The 19,568-nt window shown below is 42.8% G+C and overlaps 2 protein-coding genes and 1 long non-coding RNA gene across 3 annotated transcripts in view; 1 reads left to right on the forward strand and 2 right to left on the reverse strand.

Moving 5' to 3' along the window:
* Window positions 1-19,568, reverse strand: part of LOC122694692 — a 27,895-nt gene that overhangs the window by 4,261 nt on the left and 4,066 nt on the right. The window contains exon 3 of the long non-coding RNA XR_006341222.1: window positions 16,867-16,970. This is a non-coding gene — a long non-coding RNA (uncharacterized LOC122694692). The remainder of the gene's footprint in view (window positions 1-16,866; window positions 16,971-19,568) is intronic.
* NAA38 (N-alpha-acetyltransferase 38, NatC auxiliary subunit) lies at window positions 28-1,285 on the reverse strand. Its single transcript, XM_043903747.1, has 3 exons — window positions 735-1,285; window positions 365-551; window positions 28-191 (listed from the first exon to the last, which is right to left on the reverse strand). The coding sequence occupies exons 1-3, from the start codon at window positions 813-815 to the stop codon at window positions 79-81; spliced, it is 381 nt and encodes a 126-aa protein (XP_043759682.1). The 5' UTR covers window positions 816-1,285; the 3' UTR covers window positions 28-78.
* On the forward strand, window positions 1,280-7,743 carry LOC122694688 (cytochrome b5 domain-containing protein 1). The gene is made up of 4 exons (XM_043903745.1): window positions 1,280-1,618; window positions 1,699-1,775; window positions 1,895-2,113; window positions 2,653-7,743. The coding sequence occupies exons 1-4, from the start codon at window positions 1,459-1,461 to the stop codon at window positions 2,881-2,883; spliced, it is 687 nt and encodes a 228-aa protein (XP_043759680.1). The 5' UTR covers window positions 1,280-1,458; the 3' UTR covers window positions 2,884-7,743.

The following is a 19,568-nucleotide window of genomic DNA, read 5'->3' on the forward strand; positions in this document are numbered from 1 at the left end:
AGCATCCCAGCTACACACAGACACAGGTTACGGTCAGTTACAGGTTTAATGAGGACTGAAAGGCAGCTGCGACAGGGCTCAGAGATAGGGAGGCCCCGCCAGGCTCTCTCTTTGCACCTCAATAGAAACGATGTGGTGTCCAGGTACCATGGCCAGACCCAAGACACGGGGTTCCCCGGCAGAGAAGGAATCTGGAAAGAAGAGTCAGAGAGCATTAGGGAGGCAGGACAGGGTAGCCACGCCCCCTCTGAGCCACGACTTCTAGCCCCAGAAAATAAGGTGTGCGGCCAGGCACTTTAGGGGAAATGCCTTGCGTGAGGCTCCGCCGCATTCCCCAGTGGGTGTGCAGTCCCTGAGCACTAACCCGACGGCTTGAGGAACTCCTGCGCCGAGCCCAGGATAACGTTGCAGTCACGGTCAGTGCAGAGGAAGCAACCGACCAGGGTCCGTCCATCTGTCATGCGAATGCGCATAGTCTTGTTGAGCAGCGCCTCCAGCTGCTGCCTAGCGCGCGCAGCCGGCGAGCCCTCCTCGCGCTCCCCGTCTGAGTCCTGTGCGGGGCGGGACAGGCGCTCAGACCGCGCCGCCCGGCTGGAGCCCGCCCGCGGAACCACAGCTCCCGACAGCCTGCGGGGCGCTCACACGAAGCCCAGAGGCTGCCGGGACCTGCAGTTCCCCTTCCGTTCCCCCATCTTGCTCCCCGACAGCCCCTCAATCCCAGAACCCGAGCTAACCCCGGCGCTGGAGCTGCTTTGACGCCGGCTGCAACAGCCATTTTCCTCTCGTAGCAGCATCGTTGGTCCAGCTCCGGCCATTTGTTCCCGGGCCTCCTACAAGCCCTTCAACTTCCTAAGAACCTTTTGAGTCCGGTGGTCTGAGATCTCGCGAGCGCTCCCGACCTATTTTCTTTCGCGAGATCACCTCTCCAGGTTTTCGTCTCTTCGGCAACTGCAGAGATCTCGCGAGCTTCTCCTACACCAGTGCTGCGGCTCAAGGAGGCCTATTACGCCAGACGTATTACGATATCGCGAGAATTTTTCAACTCTCTAGATTCTTACCGGTCCCACTGGAATTTAGCGACAATTTCATAATTACACTCCTCCGCTTCGTTTGTTTTTTTTTTCCTGCCTCGCGAGATAGTCTGTTCTAAAGAGTCCTGTAGCCCAGACCACTGAATGAATTAAAACGGAGTGTGTTCTCTTTCCCTCGAACCTCTTGAGGACACAGTTACTTGAACGCCGGAATCGGACTACGTTTCCCATGAGCACCCGCAGCCCACGCCCCTCTTTGCCTGTACAGCGTTTAATCTCAGTGGACGGTGGCCGAAAAGGAACAATGGTTTCCATGTCAGCGGATAAACGCGCTCGCCTTAGCTACCGGACGAGGGAGGATGCAGTAGTGAGTGCGTGCTGAAAAGCGAGGAAGCAACTAAAGTCAGTGAGCAATAGAGCAAGAGCTATGCCAAGCCGGGGCCTAGTGGCCGGGCCAAACTTTGAGTATTTTCAACGTCGCTATTTCACGCCTGCCGAGGTGGCCCAACATAACCAGCCGGAAGACCTCTGGGTGTCTTACCTGGGAAACGTGTACAACCTAACCCCGTTGGCACAGGAGTACAAGGGTAAGGGCCACAATTTGGGCCAGCGTCGGGGGTGTGTGATTCTTGGATGGCTAGCACTGACGGCGGCTGCTCCTTCCCAGGAGACTTGCTGCTGAAACCCATCGTGGAAGTGGCAGGCCAGGATATCAGCCACTGGTTTGATCCGAAAACCAGAGACGTGAGTTCTTCTGGAAACTGGGGTTGAGGGGAGGAGGCGCTGGAGGGTGAAGAGGAAAAATAGAGGCCAACCAGAGCCCGAGATAGTAACTGCTCCCACCCTCCTCCCCTGCTTTAAAGATCCGCAAGCACATAGATCCGCTGACCGGTTCCCTGAGATACCGCACCCCCCGGGGCCGCTTTCTGCACGTGCCGCCTCAGCTACCCCGTTCGGACTGGGCCAATGATTTCGGGAAGCCTTGGTGGCAAGGGTCGCGTTATGAGGTGGGGCGGCTGTCCGCCAAGACCCGGAATATCCGCATCATTAACACGCTCACGTCGCAAGAGCACACACTGGAGGTGAGAACTGGTGCCTGGGGGCAGAATAGAGGGAACTAAGAACCCCAGCAAAACAACAAACAGCTCTGCAGGCCAGCAGCTCTCCACAGCCAATGAAAGCTGTGTTTTCTTCCCTTCTAGGGGTAACGGAGGAAAGGTTACCTGGGTCCTGGGGGTTGGGAATTCGAGCCCAGGGCGACAGTTTGTACATCTTAGTGATGGTGGTCCTCAGAAGCTCTTTCGTGCTGTGTTTTTGTACAGCAGTTTCAAGTGTACTCTTATTAGTCTACTTTATTGTGGGGATGAGGTCAGGGCAGTGACGTTTGGGCCATCTGTTTATTAGAAGTGGCTGCCACAAAGGCAGGTAGGACGCAGGGGCCATTCATTGTATGCTGGAGCTTCAGCTTTATTTCTGGGACCGTGGAGTGCCTTAATCTGCTGTTATCTGCCAAGGGAAGCACCCTAACCCCAGCTCTGTCGCCTTTTGGGCTTCTGGCCTTTGCTTTGTGTGTGTGTGTTCCACCCAGAATTCTGGGGTGGGGTGCTTTCATGTTCTCCAGGTGGGGGCCCTGGAATCGATGTGGGAAATCCTACACCGCTATCTCCCCTATAATGCACATGCTGCCAGCTACACGTGGAAATATGAAGGCAAGAACCTGAACATGGATTATACTCTGGAGGAGAATGGGATCCAGGATCAGCAGGAAGAATTTGATTACCTCAATATGGACAGTACACTTTACACACCTGCAGTACTGCTGTACTTCAATGATGACCTCACAGAACTATAGGACGGGAGGCGTATGCTCCTGTAGACTCAAGACAGATTTGGAGTTTAGCTGTTTCTGTGCCCTGGAGGAAAAGAGGTGGGGATGGGGAGGGGCGATGCCTAGACCTAGACCTTCTTTCCACTCTGGGAGCTGGCATGAGGTTCCCATGCCCTAATGAAGTGTAAAGATCCTGTTCCTCAGGTTCATTAGCATTTACTCTGAGAAAGCTAGGGAGAATGCTAGAAATGGATTCATTTTTAGGAATGATACAAGAAAATAAGGTATCTTAGATCAGGGAGATGTAGAAGAGGATAGTCAAATAGAGCTCAGGCAAAACTTATCCATAGTAAGAGAAAGAGAAGTTCTACACAGGGATGAGGGGTGGAAGAACTTTTCTGGCAATGATGGAAATGGCATAGCTGCAGGAAGATGGGATTTACAAAGACAGGAAGAGGAGATATCTGCCACTGGCCACACAAAACTGGTTAGTCTTCTGAATAGTATTTGGCAGCTGAAACTGAAGAGGAAGAGGGGGAGTGAATGGTCACCAGGTAATTCAGGCCAAATATTATGCTATATATGCTAATTTAATATAACTACCCATAAGACAGATACCATTCCCACTGTTCTACAGATAAATCTTCTGAAGCTTAGCAAGAAGCTTAATTGCACAGAAGGTACACTAGTTCACAACCAGAATGTAAATGCAGGTCTTTCCAATTCCAAAGTCCGTGTTCTTTTCAATATGAAGAGAATATGTCAGTGTCCCAGCTTACTGCATAATGGGAACCTATAGGCCTATTGTGTAGTCAGCCATGGTGTGGTTTTTTGTTTGTTGGAGTTATTGTCTCTGGAAGGGAGTTAGCAGAGTTCTCCTGTGGCAGAGAGGACACAGGGAAGGCTAAGTGTCAGCTAAATAACAGCTGTTGAGGCTACTTCATGGTTAAACCCACAGCAAACCTTTCCTCTGACTCTTCTGAGGCACAGAGGTGGGTATATACTGACTCCAGGAAAACAAGAGTGGGTAAGGGCCACTGGATAGGCCACTTTGGGTACAGAAGTGTATCCACATGGGGTACAAAAAGGAAGCATTGGCATGTATATTCATGATGGGCCTGTGCCTCTGATGGGAAGGTGAGGAAGATGGAGTTGGCCTTGCCAGATGGTGACTCTGCAAGAAGGGGCTTGACAGGGGTGATGCAAAGGGAGAAGCAAGCTAAGTCAACTAAGCTAACTAAGTTCTCAAAAGAGAACAACCATGGAGGGCAGTAGCCAGATTTAGTCCCCTATGACCTAAGCAGGGAAGGGGAAATGAGAATAACAGGTGAATTTCTTGACAGTTTCAGGCAAAAAAAAGAAGCAGGGAGATTGTTAGTGCATCTTCCTGGAAGGTGGCCCCCTAGGAGACAGTGGGTGGGCTGCACAGGAGTGCTGAGGGGCTGATTAGGAATGGCATGGACAGAGGTAGGGACATCTGTGTCCCCTTTTGGCTTCAGCAGTGTGTGAATTCACTGTGAGACAGAATGAGACTTCCATTCAGTCCCATGTAATGACAGAATCCATGAATTATCTCAATCATTTTGACCTTTCATCAACTCTGCAGCTGTTTCATGTGTATCTTGTTTGCTCAGTTAAACCCGGGAACTATTTGAGAACCAAAACTGTGCTGTTGCTCTAGCCTTGGCCTTGGTGCCTGTGCCTATGGGATCTGCCCAAACTTGCCCCTCTTTCCACATTTCCTACTTCAGTACCTCTTGCCAGACACACATCCCTGTCCTCACACACAGTCACTCTCCAAGCAGATCCTATCACCTAAATATCTCTGGGATCCATCTGCTTTTCTCAAAGCTGTCATTACTTCTGGTCTGGAGTGCTTCCTAACCAGTCCTCCCATATCCACTTCTGTCCTCCCTGGCGGCTCAGTGGTAAAGAATCCACCTGCCAAAGCAGGAGATGCAGATCGATTCCTGGATTGGGAAGATCCTCTGAAGAAGAAAATAGCATCCCACTCCAGTACTCTTGCCTGGAGAATCCCACAGACAGAGGAGCCTGACAGGCTGCAGTCCATGTCAAAGAGTCGGACACGACTTTGTGACTAAACAACAGCGTCCACACAGAGCAGAGTGAGCTCTGAGAAACAAACCTAAACATCTAACTTTCCTCCTGCAGATATCCCAGGGGCTTCCAGTTGCTTCTGGAATAAAATCCTAAGTCCAAAGACCTTGCATAAATCAGCCTCTACCTGGCATCATCCCATCTTCATTCTCTACCTCCCAGTCACACTGGTTGGGTTTCTGTTCACTAAATGCCTTTCTGCCTCAGAGCCGGCACACACGCTGTTCTCCCTGCTTGCAACACTCTTCCATTTCCCACCTTGCTAAAAGTGTTTCTTCCTCACAGAGACCTTGTCTGATTTCTTGATGTAGGTCAAGACTTTCTGTTAAATCTTCTCTTAGCACCAGGCCTATTTCAGACCGCTTATTACAATAGTAATGTTAACATTATGGATGTTAATTGGCTGGCTGGCTGCTAGATTGTAAACTCACAAGGGCAGATAGCATGTACATCTTGTTCACTGCTGTATTCCCAGTGTTGGGCACACAGTTGCTACGCAATAAATTTTGATGAATGAACTCAAACGTTAAGTGAATTCCTCTGCCTGTAATAACTAGTGGATGGATGCTGTGTCCTGGGGGGCAAGATGGGACCAAGAAATAGGATGGGTCCCAAACTGTAATCTCTGTCCACGGGTTTTTTTCCTTGCTTGCCATAGATCCAAGACCAAAAGTGACTCCATAGAAGTTCATCCCCTCACAGAGATTTTTTGGGGCAATCGACCTGTCTTTTCTCTATATGGCCACCAGGTGGCTGTAGTCACCTATAGAGTGAAGGGAGAGGGGCCTGGAGGAGGAAAAAACACTTCCAACTTCTAAGCAGGTTAGGATTAAAGGTAGCCCATGGAAATGCATAGGTGGGAGGAAAGGATCAGAAAAAAAGAGAAAACAACATGGCCACTATTCTGTTAGCATTAGGTTTATTCCTGTTTTTAATTTTTTTCATAAGCACATGCCAGAAAAGGAGTGTAGTTTGACAAATAAAACTCATGGGATAGGCCATGAAGGGGGTCTAATTACAGGAGTGGGTGTGTACAGGGTGAGGCACAGAACTATGGAAGGGATAAAGATAAAAAATTTTTCAGATAATAGAGTATGTTCTTTTATTCTTAGTGGGTTTTGTTGTGCTTGTATAAAGCTTTCTACTGGGCACTACCTTGATTCTCTAGATATCCAAGACTGGATATTTGCATGAAGAGTATGTGAATAATGCCTGTTCCTAAAACCTAGATTCTAAATAGAACATGAGTGTAGGCTTCAGGTCCTTCTGTGGTGGTCTCTCGTTTTGGAGGGAGGTGGGGTGGGGGTAGTATATTGAAAGAACAGTTTCCTATCCTAAGTAGATCACTGCAGCTTCAAAGAATTCACCTGGTGAATATTTCCCACAAGCCTCAGTCACTGGATGCACATATCCTTTGCAGGGAGCTTGCTCACTCAGTGGGCTACAACATGCACACATGAAAAGGTAAATGAATGGTAAAGGACAAAATTATGGCAAATCACAATTAGCCTGGGCCTGCAGAAATGATTTCTAAATATTATGTGTATGTGTTTATGTCTGCATCTGCAGAGATGGAGATGTGTATGATTTTGGAGAAAAGTGCTATAATTTCCATCTTAGTCTCAAAATGGCCCAGCCCCTGACCCTGAAATAGTATACACATAAGCACAATCATAAAGACCCCAAAAGTAAAATATCAAAGGTGACAATACAGTGTGGTCCCAGGATTCCTGTCACCTGCCTCAATGGTCTACTTCAACCTGATATCTTTGAAACAAGATAGTAATAGGCCACACTGAGCGGCATCACCTCCCTGCATGACAAACATAGGCCACTGTTCCAGTCACCTACTGTTGCTTAAAACCATCCCCAAAGTGGCTTCAAACAACCACCATCACTAATTTTGCTGAGTCTGTAACCTGGGCAGGGTTCAGTGGGGACAGCTCATTTTCACTCCATAAGGTGTCAACTGGGTAGATTACTGGAAGCTGGAGAATTCACTTTCAAAATGGCTCACTTGCAAACAGCTGGAAAGTTGATGCCATCTATGGGCTCTTCTCCATGAGGGCCCCTTCTCAGCTTGGGTGGGCTTCCTCAAGGCATGGTAGCTCAGTTCCAAGAGCAAGTCTCCCAAGAGAACCAGGAGGAACTCAAGCACTTTTTATAACCTCATCTCAAATTCAAGGGGAAGGAACTAGGCCTCACTTCTCAGTGGGAAGTGTCAAAGTCACACTGTAATAAAAACATGTTGGATGTGAGTTATTATTGTGGCCATTTTGGGAAAATACAATTGACCACAGATGCCCTGGAGGCAAAAGGAGGGACATCCAGTCAGTCTTAGGTAGCAGTGGGGTTTTGAGTCTTTCTGAAAACCAAAGTTGGAATCCTGGCCCCAACATCCACTTCTTCAACTCATTAACCCAATACTGAGCATCTGCTAATGTATCAGGCACAATACTGGACTCTGTGAATACACTAAATAGTAAGACACAACTTCTGCCCTCAAGGAGCTTACAGGATAGTGGGAGATTCATACAAGTTTGTGAACTCTTAACCAGTCATCTTGCTTCCACTTGTACAAAGCAGCCAAAGGAAGTATTTTGTTTGTGTTTATTTTTTACTGGCATGTAATTGATGCTTTTGAACTGTGGAGTTGGAGAAGACTCTTGTGAGTCCCTTAGACTGGAAGGAGATCCAACCAGTCCATCCTAAAGGAAATCAGTCCTAAATATTCATTGGAAGGACTGATGTTGAAGCTGAAATGCCAATACTTTGGCCACCTCACACGAAGAGCTGACTCATTTGAAAAGACCCTGATGCTGGGAAAGATTGAAGGTGGGAGGAGAAGGGGACAACAGAGGATGAGATGGTTGGATGGGCACGAGTTTGAATAAACTCCGGGAGTTGGTGATGGACAGGGAGGCCTCGCGTGCTGCAGTCCATGGGGTCGCAGAGTCGGACACGACTGAGCGACTGAACGGAACTGATTAAAATGTGTGTCAGTTTCAGGTGTATAGCCAAGTGGATCAGTTACACATATACATATATCTACTCTTTACATTCTTTTCCCATATAGGTCATTACAGAATATTGAGTAGAGTTCCTTGTGCTACACAGTAGGTCCTTAGGAGGAAGCTTTTAAAATTCCCCTCTTTAAAGTCTTCAAAGGCTTTAAACATAGGACAGACACCCTTACTACTGTCCTCAAGGCCCTGCATGATCTGGCTCTTCCAAACTCTTCTTTTTTCCATTTTACATCTATCTAATTGAAGTACAGTTGATTTACAACATTGTGTTAATTTATACTACACAGCAAGTGATTCAGTTATATACAGTTATATACACAGAGAGATCCTATGGACTATAGCCCACCAGGTTCCTCTGTCCATGGGATTCTCCAGGCAAGAATACTGGAGTGGGTTGCCATACTCTCCTCCAGGAGATTTTCCTGAGGGATTGAACCTACGTCTCTTATTATGTCTCCTGCATTGGCAAGCAGGTTCTTTACCACTAGTGCCACTTGGGAAGCCCCATATACATATCTATATATGTGTGTGTATATATTCTTTTTCATTTTTTCCATTATGGTTTATTACAGGATACTGAACATAGGTCCCTGCACTATACAGTAGGACCTTGTTCTTTGTCCATCCCATATATAATAGTTTGCATCTGCTAATTTGTAACACCCAATCCATCCCTCCCCTAGGCTCCTCTTTATCAGTTTCTGACCCTCCTCCAAGCTCCTTTCTGCCAGGGCCTTCTAACATGCTGTTTCTCTGCATGAACACCACCCTCCACTCATCACTTGGCCAACAGCTGCCCTTAAAAGTCTTTGCTTAAATGTCACTTTTTCAGAGAAGTCTTCCCTGGTCCCTTCAATTATGTCAACTCTTTCATCACACCCTCTCAGGTTGCCATGAAACATCATAATTACAATAAAAATATCTAGTGTAATTTGTTCTTTAATGTCCGTATTCCTCCCTTTTTAGAGTATAAGCTCCAGGGGGAACAGAGACATGATCAATATTCAGCACCCAGCCCCATGCTCAACCCAGAGCAGTTACTCAACATTCATAAAGTGAACACATATAATGTTACAAATACTACAAAAGGGCTGAGTATGAAATGCTTTAGAAGTATCTAATCCCAGTCTGGAGAGATCACTTGGAAGGCTTTTTGGAGAAGTATCGTCTCCAGCTGAGACTGGAAGGACAAGGAGGAGGTAGCCAAGTGAAGAGGTGAGAGGGTGGGAGGAAGAACAGACAGCACAGAGTGCATAGTTTAGAGGTGAGGTTGTGTGGAGAGCTCAGAGGCAGAAGGAAGTGCAGAACGGTAAACCAAGAGGAGACCAACAAGAGATGGGAGGCCTGAAGAGGGTGGGCAATAAGAGGCACTGAGGCCGGAACAGGTCCTGTGAGACTTTGTAAACCAGGTTTTTTGTTTTTGTTTTTCTTAATTGAGATATGGTTCACATACTATAAAATTCACCCTTTCAAGCATACAAGTTGGAGTTAAGGGTTTTATAAGGAGACTGTCATGATCAGAATTGCATTTTTGTTTTTGTGTGTGTGTAATAAAGTTTTATTAAAGCATAAAAGAGATAGAGAAAGCTTCTGACATAGGCATCAGAAGGGGGCAGAAAGAGTACCCCCCTGCTAGTCTTCAGCTGGATGTTGTATAGTCACTGCTGCTGCTGCTGCTGCTAAGTCACTTCAGTCGTGTCCGACTCTGTGCGACCCCACAGACGACAGCCCACCAGGCTCCGCCATCCCTGGGATTCTCCAGGCAAGGACACTGGAGTGGGTTGCCATTTCCTTCTCCAGAACTGCATTTTTGAAAAGGTGACTTGACTACAATGTCAAGAGAGAATGGATGCGAGGGGAGAAAAAGAACAAAGTGGAGACAGGGAGACGGTGCCATTACAGCAGTTCAGGGAAGAGAGGAAAGGTGGCTGGCATGAACTTCGTGGCAGTGGAGGTCAGAGAAGATGAACTCAAGAGAGAACTGCACAACCCAGTATTCTATTGGGAAGGGTCTGAGGCAGGGGGAGGAGTCAAGGATGACACCCAAGTTTTGGGTCTGGGTGACCAAGAGGATGATGCATCCACTGACAGAGGAGGGAAATGATTAGAAGGAGAGTTTCATGGGGAAGGAAGATGATGCGTTTTTAGTTAGCTGTATGAAGTAACTCTGGAGCATGGAAATAACGGATGTCCAGATCTTACCAGGTATGTGGTATGAGATCCTGAATAGAGTTAAATTATCAGCAGTAACTATTACCAAAGTCAAAGATGAGATCACTTCAAGAATAAAGTGTGATCTACATGGAAGACCTTGGAGGAACAGTATCTAAGGGAGAGGAGGAGAAGGAAACTCAGAAGGATGAGCCAAAGTGGTAAGAGAGACCCTGGGAAATGGTGCTGGTGAAGCCAAAGAGAGAGTATTTGCGAGGAGAGAACAGTCAACAGTATGAAACGTCACACAGTCGAGTAAGGTGAGGACTTGAGCGTCCACAGATTTAGCAACAGCAAAACAGTGGTGCCTTAGAGAAGACAGTGGATGGATGAGGCATGAATGAGGTCTTCACAGAATTCCGGCTGCAGAGGAAGGCGCTTTCTGGCTTCGTAACTACACACAGAATATCCTTCATTTAGGTTCCATTTCTTCAATCACAAAACATGAACAAAAGAAGTAGAGATGCACTAAGGACAACAGGCATAAACCAGGTCATGGTCACTTAAAAATAAACCTTATACTGTTGTTGAGAAGATTTAATATGATAAGGTATGGGGAAATGCCTAGCAGTATAAAAGGTCCTCGGGACAGACACTCAAGATTTTTCGCTTTCTTTCCCTTTCCTTATGCGATCCATTCCTTATTTACTAATGAATGCTTTCCTTGGGATTTCCTGAGATTCGACATTATTTAGCATCCAGGTAACATCTGTCATGATTGGAAAATTAGTAGACCATGTCTGTGACTAACTGGTTTCCAACCTAACAACAGTGTTTGTGCCTCCATTAGGAGAACTGAGCATAGTAAAATGTGGTTTGTTTCACATGACACCAGAACTGAGCTTATTTAAAAAAGCAGAGGAAAGTGAGGAAATGGAGCCAACTGTTGGGAACAGGAATAATTAAAGTCAGCTCTTTGCTCCTTCAGTTTAAGGTGCTGCTCATAACCCAGGTCATAAAGCCTCACACCTTGCAAGCATCTTAAGTGGATCTCTCTGAAGTGAGAAATGGCTAATAGTACACGTGATTGTTTAGAACACTAGCTACCTGCTACCAAGTGCCTTACAGCCAGTGCCTTATGTAAGTTAGCTCAGTGATCTTCACTGCAGCCCAGTGAAGCAAGCACTTATATCCCTGCTCGACAGATAAGGGAGCTGAGACGCGTGGGATAAGCTGCTTCCCCAGGGTCACTGTTAGTAAGTGGCAGAACTTAATTTCAGATGCTACCTGAACCCAGAGCTCAAACTCTTCCTTACTTGGCTATGGAACACCTATTAGGAGTTATACAGTTTTGGAACATGGCATTTTTTAAAAAATTAATTTTAATTCATTAATCACATCATTTCCTCTGAAATTAAAATAACTCTTCCTATCCAGAGAGCTAGGTGGTGAAAGGGCCCATGAGCAGGCAAAGGAGCAGGAGGACAGCTTGGGGCTCTGCAGGAAAGGTGCCAGGGCAGTTCTGCTCAAACAGCCAGGGCTTAACAACGGATGGAAAGTGAGGCATCCTGGCTGGCCAGTCAAGAAGAAACTATTAAGAAATTGTTAAAAAGGCATTGTGAAAGGGGAAAAGATGTTCAGTTTTTGCTATTTTGTATAGAATTGTTATATTCAGGTTCCATCATAGTGATCAATCAAAGCAGGTCTAAAAGAAAATGGAAGGGAATTCCCCGGCAGTCCAGTGGTTGGAACTCTGCACTCTCACTGCGGAGGGAGCAGGTTTGATCCCTTGATGAGGGACTAAGATCCTGCAAGTGGCACAGCAAGGTCAGAAACTGGGAGAAGAAGACAAAGATAAAAGTTTGGAGATAAATCTTCCTTTTTTTTTTCCTGCCGGGAGTGCAGAGTCCCAACCACTGGACTGCCAGGAAGTCCCTTCCTTTTCTTCCAAGGTATCCCCTTTGCTCAATGAAGAGCAAAGAAAATGATTTAGGTAAAAGGCAGCAATAGAAGGATGAGCAGATGTGGGATCCTAGACTCACACAGATCACAAAAGCTCTTTCAAGATGCGGGTGTTCAAGTTAAGAACTCAGAAATTTCCTCTTAATTTAGTAACCAGGTTGTTGGTTATCTTTTTTTTTTTAGGTTGTTGGTTATCTTACAAAAGCAGTTTTCAAAGAGAGGCTGGGCAGAGAGTTGGAAAATGAGCGGGCAAGTAAGGTAGACCATTTGAGTGTAGAGAATTCTTTCAGGAAGTGTGGCTATGAGTGGGCATGCAGTGAGGTAGGGTGGCAGCTAAAAGGTCCAGAACGTCTCTCTTCTCTTAAAGTTAGTTGAGATTTGACTACATTTAAATGTGGTTGGGGGGAACTTCTGTGGTGGTCCAGTGGCCCAGCCTCCGTATGCCCAATGCAGGAGGCTGGGTTTAATCTCTGGTCAGACAACGAGATCCCACACGCCACAACTGAGACCCGGCGCAGCCAAATAAATAAAGAAATATTTTAAAAGCCTATATTGTTAAGAGAAAGAAAATAAATATGGTTGGCAAGGAGCAAGTAGAATGGGAGACAAAGGAGAGTTAGGGGATCACTGTTAATCATTACAGCTGGGAAGGTGGCAAGGCTGGGAGCCCAAGTGTAGGTATTAGCTTTGGACAGAACAGGAAGGAGGAAAGGACGAATATGAATACAGTTAAATATGTAGTTTTAGTGTCAGTATTTCAAGGGAGTTCTCATCTGATGATCTGTCTCCCAGAAGTATATGAGGACATGGTGGAGCCGATTAGGACAAAATGGAGGAATTAAGGTATTACAGGGTTTCATGGGTCCAAGAATAGTGAATAAAAGACAGCTGGAAGGATAGAAAGCTGCAGCCAAAGTAAGAGGCTTGAAGTTAATATTTCAGAAGAAGTACTATTTTCTTCAGAAGAGGTAAGAATATACTAGTTCCTAGAGGTGGGAGAGAAAAGTGGAATGGCGAGAAAGATCTCTAGATAGGATATCAAGGGCAGGATGGAGCCAGGGGTCAGTCTTCAATAAAGGAGGAAAGCAGATGACAGCCAGGGAGAGAAGTGGAGGGGTCTAACAGTCAGACTACTGGAGCCTTAAAGAAATAGGAGCTTTTCACAGAAGATGGGTGAATCTGGAAACAACCTTGGAGAAAAAGAATTAGATTCCTTCAGATAAAAGGTCTGTGTTGCTGTTCAGTCACTAAGTCATGTCCAACTCTCTGTGACCCCAAGGATTGCAGCACGCCAGGCTTCCCTGTCCTTCACTATCTCCTAGAGTTTGCTCAAACTCATGTCCAATGAGTCAGTGATGTACAATGTCTGAACCCAGGTTTATTTTCCATATTACTGTGTTTTAAACTAACTTTTTGGGACTACCAAACTTCATGAATGAATGAATGTTTGATACTATCTCCTATTCTCTTTCCATATATTTTTAAAATTAATTTTTAAAACAAATTTAAACTTTTTTTCTATAACACATATAGAATATGCGTTGTTTACCGAAAATTCCAGGTAGAAGAACATAAAGATATAAAACAACAATTACTTATTCCTATCACTCAGCAGAAACGAGTATTAACATCTTAACCACTTCCTTCTAATATTTTCCTACATAGTCATGACTATACTACATACATGACTTTATATTGTTTTATGCAATTAACATTATTAGATCATAAGCATTTGCTCATGTAATCCTGTCATTGTGGCAAAAGGTCAAAAATTAGTAAATCTAAGTGAAAAGTAAATGGGTATTCATTGTATTCCAACTTTTCTGTTGGTTTGAAGTTTTTCAAAATTAAAAAGTTACAGGTGGGAGGAGGGATAAATTAGGAATTTGGGATTAACAGATACAAGTACTACATATAAAACATATTACAACAAGGACCTACTGTACATAGCACAGGGAACTATATTCAGTATCTTATAATAATAACCTATAATGGAAAATAATCTGAAAAAGAATATATATATATATTTATAACTGAATCACTTTGCTGTACACCTGAATGTAGACTTCTTGTTTATCTATTTTGTGGGATCTTAGTTCCCCATCCAAGGATCAAACTGGTGCCCCCAACATTGGAAACTTGGAGTCTTAACTACTGGACTACCAGCAAAGTTCTTACTGTATACCTGAAATACTGTAAATCAACTATACTTAGATTAAAAAGCAAAAAGTTACAGGTGGGAATGGAACTAATCATAGAGAAAAAGCAAGTGAATGATAACACAAAATTCAGGATCCTGGTAGGGTAGGGTAGGGAAAGGAAGACCACTATGAGGCTTTGAAGATATTACTAACATGGACTTCCCTGGTGGTTTGGTGGTTAAAAATCCATCTTCCAATGCAGGAGACCTGGGTTTGGTCAGGGAACTTAGATTCCCACATGCTGTGGGGCAACTAAGCCTATGAGCCTCAACTACTGAGCACGTTCCCCAGTGAAAGATCCCACATGCTGCAACCAAGACCCGACACAGCCAAATAAATAAATACACAAATATTTTAAAAATAAAGACATTACTAATGCTCTATTAAACTAATACTGGATACATGTGTTCATTTTACCGTTCTCTGTGGCTGATATATGTGATACATACTCTTTTGAACCTGTGAAATAGTTCTCAATAATACATATATTTTAAAAATTAAAAACCTCCTATCATGAACTTACTACTATAGATAGATGAGGTCCACATACTACTTGCTAAATACTTTCCTACTCCACTTAAACCTACTCTTCCTCCTCTGTGCCATATAAATCTTAGTTATATTTTGGGGCCTATTTCAAGTACAACTACATCTGAAAATCCTTCCCTCCCTAAGAGCTCTTTTCTCTGAACTTTATTTTTACTACCACATATCCTTAATTAACTTTTTTGTGTGTGTTTATTTCTGACCTCAAACGGTTCTCTTCCATCCTCCTAACTAACCCCTTGGTCACTAAAATTTTTCAAGTTGCTTTAAAAGATGCACAATGAAAAAAATGTTTCCATTCCCAGGGGTAATGACTACAGTTTCTTGTGTATTCCTCTAGGAATATTCTATGAAAATCCACATTTTTTTCCCTTTCATCAATGGTACCATATTACATATGCCCTTCTATAACTTTCTTTTCTACCCTTAATATTTTAGTTAGTTTTTAAACTAGAACCTCACTGTTGTTCTCAAAAGTCTAACTACATTATATACACTGATTATAGTTTGTTTCCATACTTTTCTCTTTAAGGAGATGAGTGGGAAATTATTTCTTTAGAGAAATCACACTACTTTCTGTCCCATTTGGCTTCATTTGTTAATGTAATCATTGAAAGTGAAAGTGTTAGTCTCTTAGTCCTGTAGGATTCTGCAATCCCATGGACTGTAGGCCGCCAAGCTCCTCTATCCATTGTGTTGCCATTAGGCTCTATAAATTTGTAACAAACAAGTAACAAATGATACGTTCTCATTGTAAACATTCAAAATTATCAATAAAGCTAAGTATCTTGACTAGTATTTCCTAAAGTAACCACTGAGACCAATTTGGTATGTACATGTCCAGAATTTTTTAAAGGAATTTATATACATGTAAATTTATCTGTTGAAACATATAGTACTGGTTTTAGTTTCTTTGAACATAAATGATATCATAATGTTTATATTATTTTACAGCATGTTTTCCTTTCAACAATACAGTAAGGAATCGTACTATGTAGATGTAAGTCATTTTTCTTGATTGCTGTGTAGTTATTCATTACTGTTGGAGATTTAGAGTGTTTCTAATTGTTTGCTATTACAAACAGTGTTGTAATGAACATCTTTGTACATTTCACCTCATGCACAAGTGTAATAATGGTTGTTTCTCTAAGGTAGATAAGAGGTGGAACTCTGTATCAGAAAACATGTAAGTTTAGTAATGTACTTACAATTAAACTGACCATTGCCAGTTCTGTAGTAGAGCTGTTAAACAGACAATAAAGTAATAATTGTGACCATTAATTCTACATATTACTTCCTTTAAAAAAAAACCCTAAAATATCCGTTGACTTAGAAGTCATTTAGTAGACAGAAAAAAGAACAGCAGACTAGAAATTTTAAGATACAGGTTCAAGTTCTGCTTCTGTCCCTAACAACTAATTTGATCTTGGGCAATCCTTTCACCATCTGGGCCCATTTCTGTACCTACAAAATTCAAGTGATGTTTCCTAAAACACAGTACTTATACCACTGGTAGCATGCAGGTTGCTTTTATTTTTATGGACTTTTTAATGATTATTTGTATTTTAAAATAAATTGAGAAAATTGTAATAAGCCATCAAATGAAGGATTTATGGGATTATTTATTAATATAAAATTTGCTTTTTAAAGACCATTTAAGTTAAAGAAAAGTGAATTGACTTAAAGAAAAACAGTATGCATATAACAGTATAGGTAGCATGTAAACATGGCAAGTCATGACTGTGATGTATGAAGGACTGAGATTTCTTTCTTCACAAAATCAAGAAGTTAGGTTAAAGCAGTAGATCCCAGACTTTTAGATTACAGTGACCAGTAAAACATTAAAAAAAAAAAGTTAGTTGATCAACATGGAATTGTTTTTTATTATGCTAAATAATGACATTAAGAGCAACAAAACCCAAACCATTATCCATCCATATATATCCATCACCATTATCTCATAGAAAGATATTAAAAACATTTTGTAACTATAAAAGCAGTACCTGTATGTTGAAAAATTTTCAAGTTGTACAGAAGTATAAAAATTCATTTCCTTTCTCTTCTTCTCTCTCTGTAAAATCTATCATGGACATCCTTCCACACAGATCTACCTCATTTTTAGAAAAGACATTTTAAATAAATATACTGTTAAATATACTAGCATGTATAGATATATACACATATATTACAGATTTGTTACATATAAATATAGCATATTACCTATTTTATATAAATATAATAAATATATAATCGCAGAACAAAGGATAGGGCTTCCCAGGAAAGGACCAGTGGCAATCTTACTTAGCCATTTGGGAAACACTGGTTTGGATGACCTTCTATCTTTAAAATTCTATGGTTAAGCCTAGAAAATCCTCAGCATTTACATGCCTTTCATTATTACCACTAACCTTTATATTTCAAAAGACAACTAGGAATCACTTTAACATCTCGTTTGGTAGAAAAATCATAAGACTGCAAAGTGCTTTTTCAGTCCTTTGATCTGCTTGCTGCGTGAGTTCATGCCTCTGCTCTATCAATCATTCTCATTGGTTTCCTACATCAGAGTTGTAACCTGGGCTCCATAGGTTTCAGGATCGTATATGTGGTATTTCGTGTAGATACTGTTTTTCTGGGGAAAGGGTTTATAACTTTCTATGATACAAAAAAGGTTAGCAACTATAGCTCTGGATGTTTCTAGCTTTTGCTTTAATCTTATTACTGGCTTCAGAGCCCCTTACAATTCTTTTCTTGTTTTTTTTTTTTTTTTTTGCACCAGCGGTGGGCATGTAATTTTTGGTTTGTATTTGACAACTGCACTCCTGAGTTCCTTGTTCTCATCGTAACGGTCTTTTCATTTAAAAAAAAAAAAAAAAAAACTCTCCTACCAATTAGTCATATGGTATTTTTATTTTTTATTTTCTTTTTATTTTTTGAAGTACAGAAAGATAGAAAAAGGCAGAAAGTAGTGCCCACTCTGGAACTGACAGGCAGGGAGACAAGCAGCTAGAGACAGCAAGACACACAGGCACAAACAAAAGGACTAAGGACAGACAGAATGGACAGTTAAAAGACAATAAAGAGGAACCTGGAAACACAGAAGAGATACAAGAGCCAAACAGAGAAGAAGGATGGCAAAAAAACAGACAGGCTGGCAAGGAGAGAAAGGATTACTGACACAGGTAGGCAAAATCACCAAGAGGGATGTAGACAGACAAACAGAAAGGGGGAGAAAGAAGGAAAGCAGGCTGAGAAAGAAAAACAGTAAGTACAAAAAAGAGAGAAAGTGATAATAGCGTTTTATATCACACATTGCTTTATAATTTATAAAGTGCTATCACATACATTACTGCAAGCAGACAGGGAGAATCCAGCAGACAGATGGGGTGATGGAGGGATACAAGCCAATCAGACAGAAGAGAGGGAGGTGGCCAATCAGAAAGAGGCTAGAATGGAGCCCAAGACAGTTAAGAGGAAAGAGAACCAAGAAAAGAGAAATAAGAGAGAGAGGGAAAAAGAGGAGAGAAACAGAGGCTGAAACAGTTAAATTCAGGAATACAGGCAGTGAAAAAGCAGAAATCAAAGAATAGTGCACTGTGTGTAAAAGTTTTAGCATCATTTTTCTGAAGAGACCTGGATACAGGTTGTTGTCTCTGCTTACCCCAAGGAGTTATAACATCTCTAAGGTGACACGTGAGAGGAGTCAGAAGGAAGGATGAAAAAGGGAGAAAGTTATAACAAGAAGCAAAATCTTTTAGACTAGGAGGAAGACAAACTTCTTGAACAGGTCGAGATCAACAGCCTAAGGGTGCTGCTGAGCCTAAAAGGATCTAGATTCATATTCCTTTAAAGAATTCATATAGACTTGGGCAAAGGAGAATGGGACCCTGTCTACTCCATGTGTATGTGAGCTCAGCTTACAAACCATCTGTGTTTGTTAACTGTTCCTATATTTAAGATATTTTTCAGTACCACCAGTGGTTTCACCAGCAACGCTGTGCAGTCATTGGGATAACTCACAACGCAGAGCAGAATAGGATATTAGGAGACAACAGGCCTTTCCTAAGCACACCTCAGGTTCTGGTAGTAAAAGCAAGTAACTAGCAAGCAGTCAATCAAAAAGACAGGTGCCATAAAACAGAATCAAAAAGACAAGAAGCAAGGAATGACAAGCCCAGTGAGGTAGGAGGGAGTACTGACACACTGACAGGAAGAAGCAACCAGCAAAACTGGGAGAGAGTAAGGAAGGAGTACAGCAAAAAGCAAGCAGACATATATGTATAGATTCCTCTCTCAAGATCCAAGGAACGCACACTGACTATCTCCGAGGAGAGGAAGAAGGGGATAGGAGGGAGGCTTACGCTTACTCTTACACAGAATACTTTTAGTTCTATAAGAAATTTGTACTGTGTGTGTGTGTGTCTCCTGTGCCTCCTGCATCGGCAGGCGGATTCTTTACCACTGTGGGATTCTTTACCACTGCTTCACTTGGGACGCCCTATTGTATGCACTATCTATTTAAAAGTTGATAGAAAAAAAAGAAAAAAAAAGCAAGCAGAGATGTGGACAGCGAGAGACAGCTAAGTAGCTAGAAAACAGAAAAAAAGACAAGGAGAGACTGGGAAAATGGCAAAAAGATTGAGGCAGGCAGACTATGTGAGGAACCAGAAATGTAAAAAGAAAAAGAAAGAACTGAAACAGAGGCAAG

The sequence above is a fragment of the Cervus elaphus genome, chromosome 5 (assembly GCF_910594005.1).
Source record: "Cervus elaphus chromosome 5, mCerEla1.1, whole genome shotgun sequence".
Taxonomy (NCBI): Eukaryota; Metazoa; Chordata; class Mammalia; order Artiodactyla; family Cervidae; genus Cervus; species Cervus elaphus.

What these genes read in the sequence shown, in the direction of transcription:
- LOC122694688 (XM_043903745.1), top strand. Translation starts at nt 1,459, where the DNA reads ATGCCAAGCCGGGGCCTAGTGGCCGGGCCAAACTTTGAGTATTTTCAA. An exon ending in GTTGGCACAGGAGTACAAGG is followed by an intron (nt 1,619 to 1,698) that starts GTAAGGGCCACA and finishes GCTCCTTCCCAG; the next exon opens with GAGACTTGCTGCTGAAACCC. An exon ending in TTGATCCGAAAACCAGAGAC is followed by an intron (nt 1,776 to 1,894) that starts GTGAGTTCTTCT and finishes CCTGCTTTAAAG; the next exon opens with ATCCGCAAGCACATAGATCC.
- NAA38 (XM_043903747.1), bottom strand. Translation starts at nt 815, where the DNA reads ATGGCCGGAGCTGGACCAACGATGCTGCTACGAGAGGAAAATGGCTGT. An exon ending in AAAGCAGCTCCAGCGCCGGG is followed by an intron (nt 552 to 734) that starts GTTAGCTCGGGT and finishes CGCCCCGCACAG; the next exon opens with GACTCAGACGGGGAGCGCGA. An exon ending in GGAGTTCCTCAAGCCGTCGG is followed by an intron (nt 192 to 364) that starts GTTAGTGCTCAG and finishes TCTTCTTTCCAG; the next exon opens with ATTCCTTCTCTGCCGGGGAA.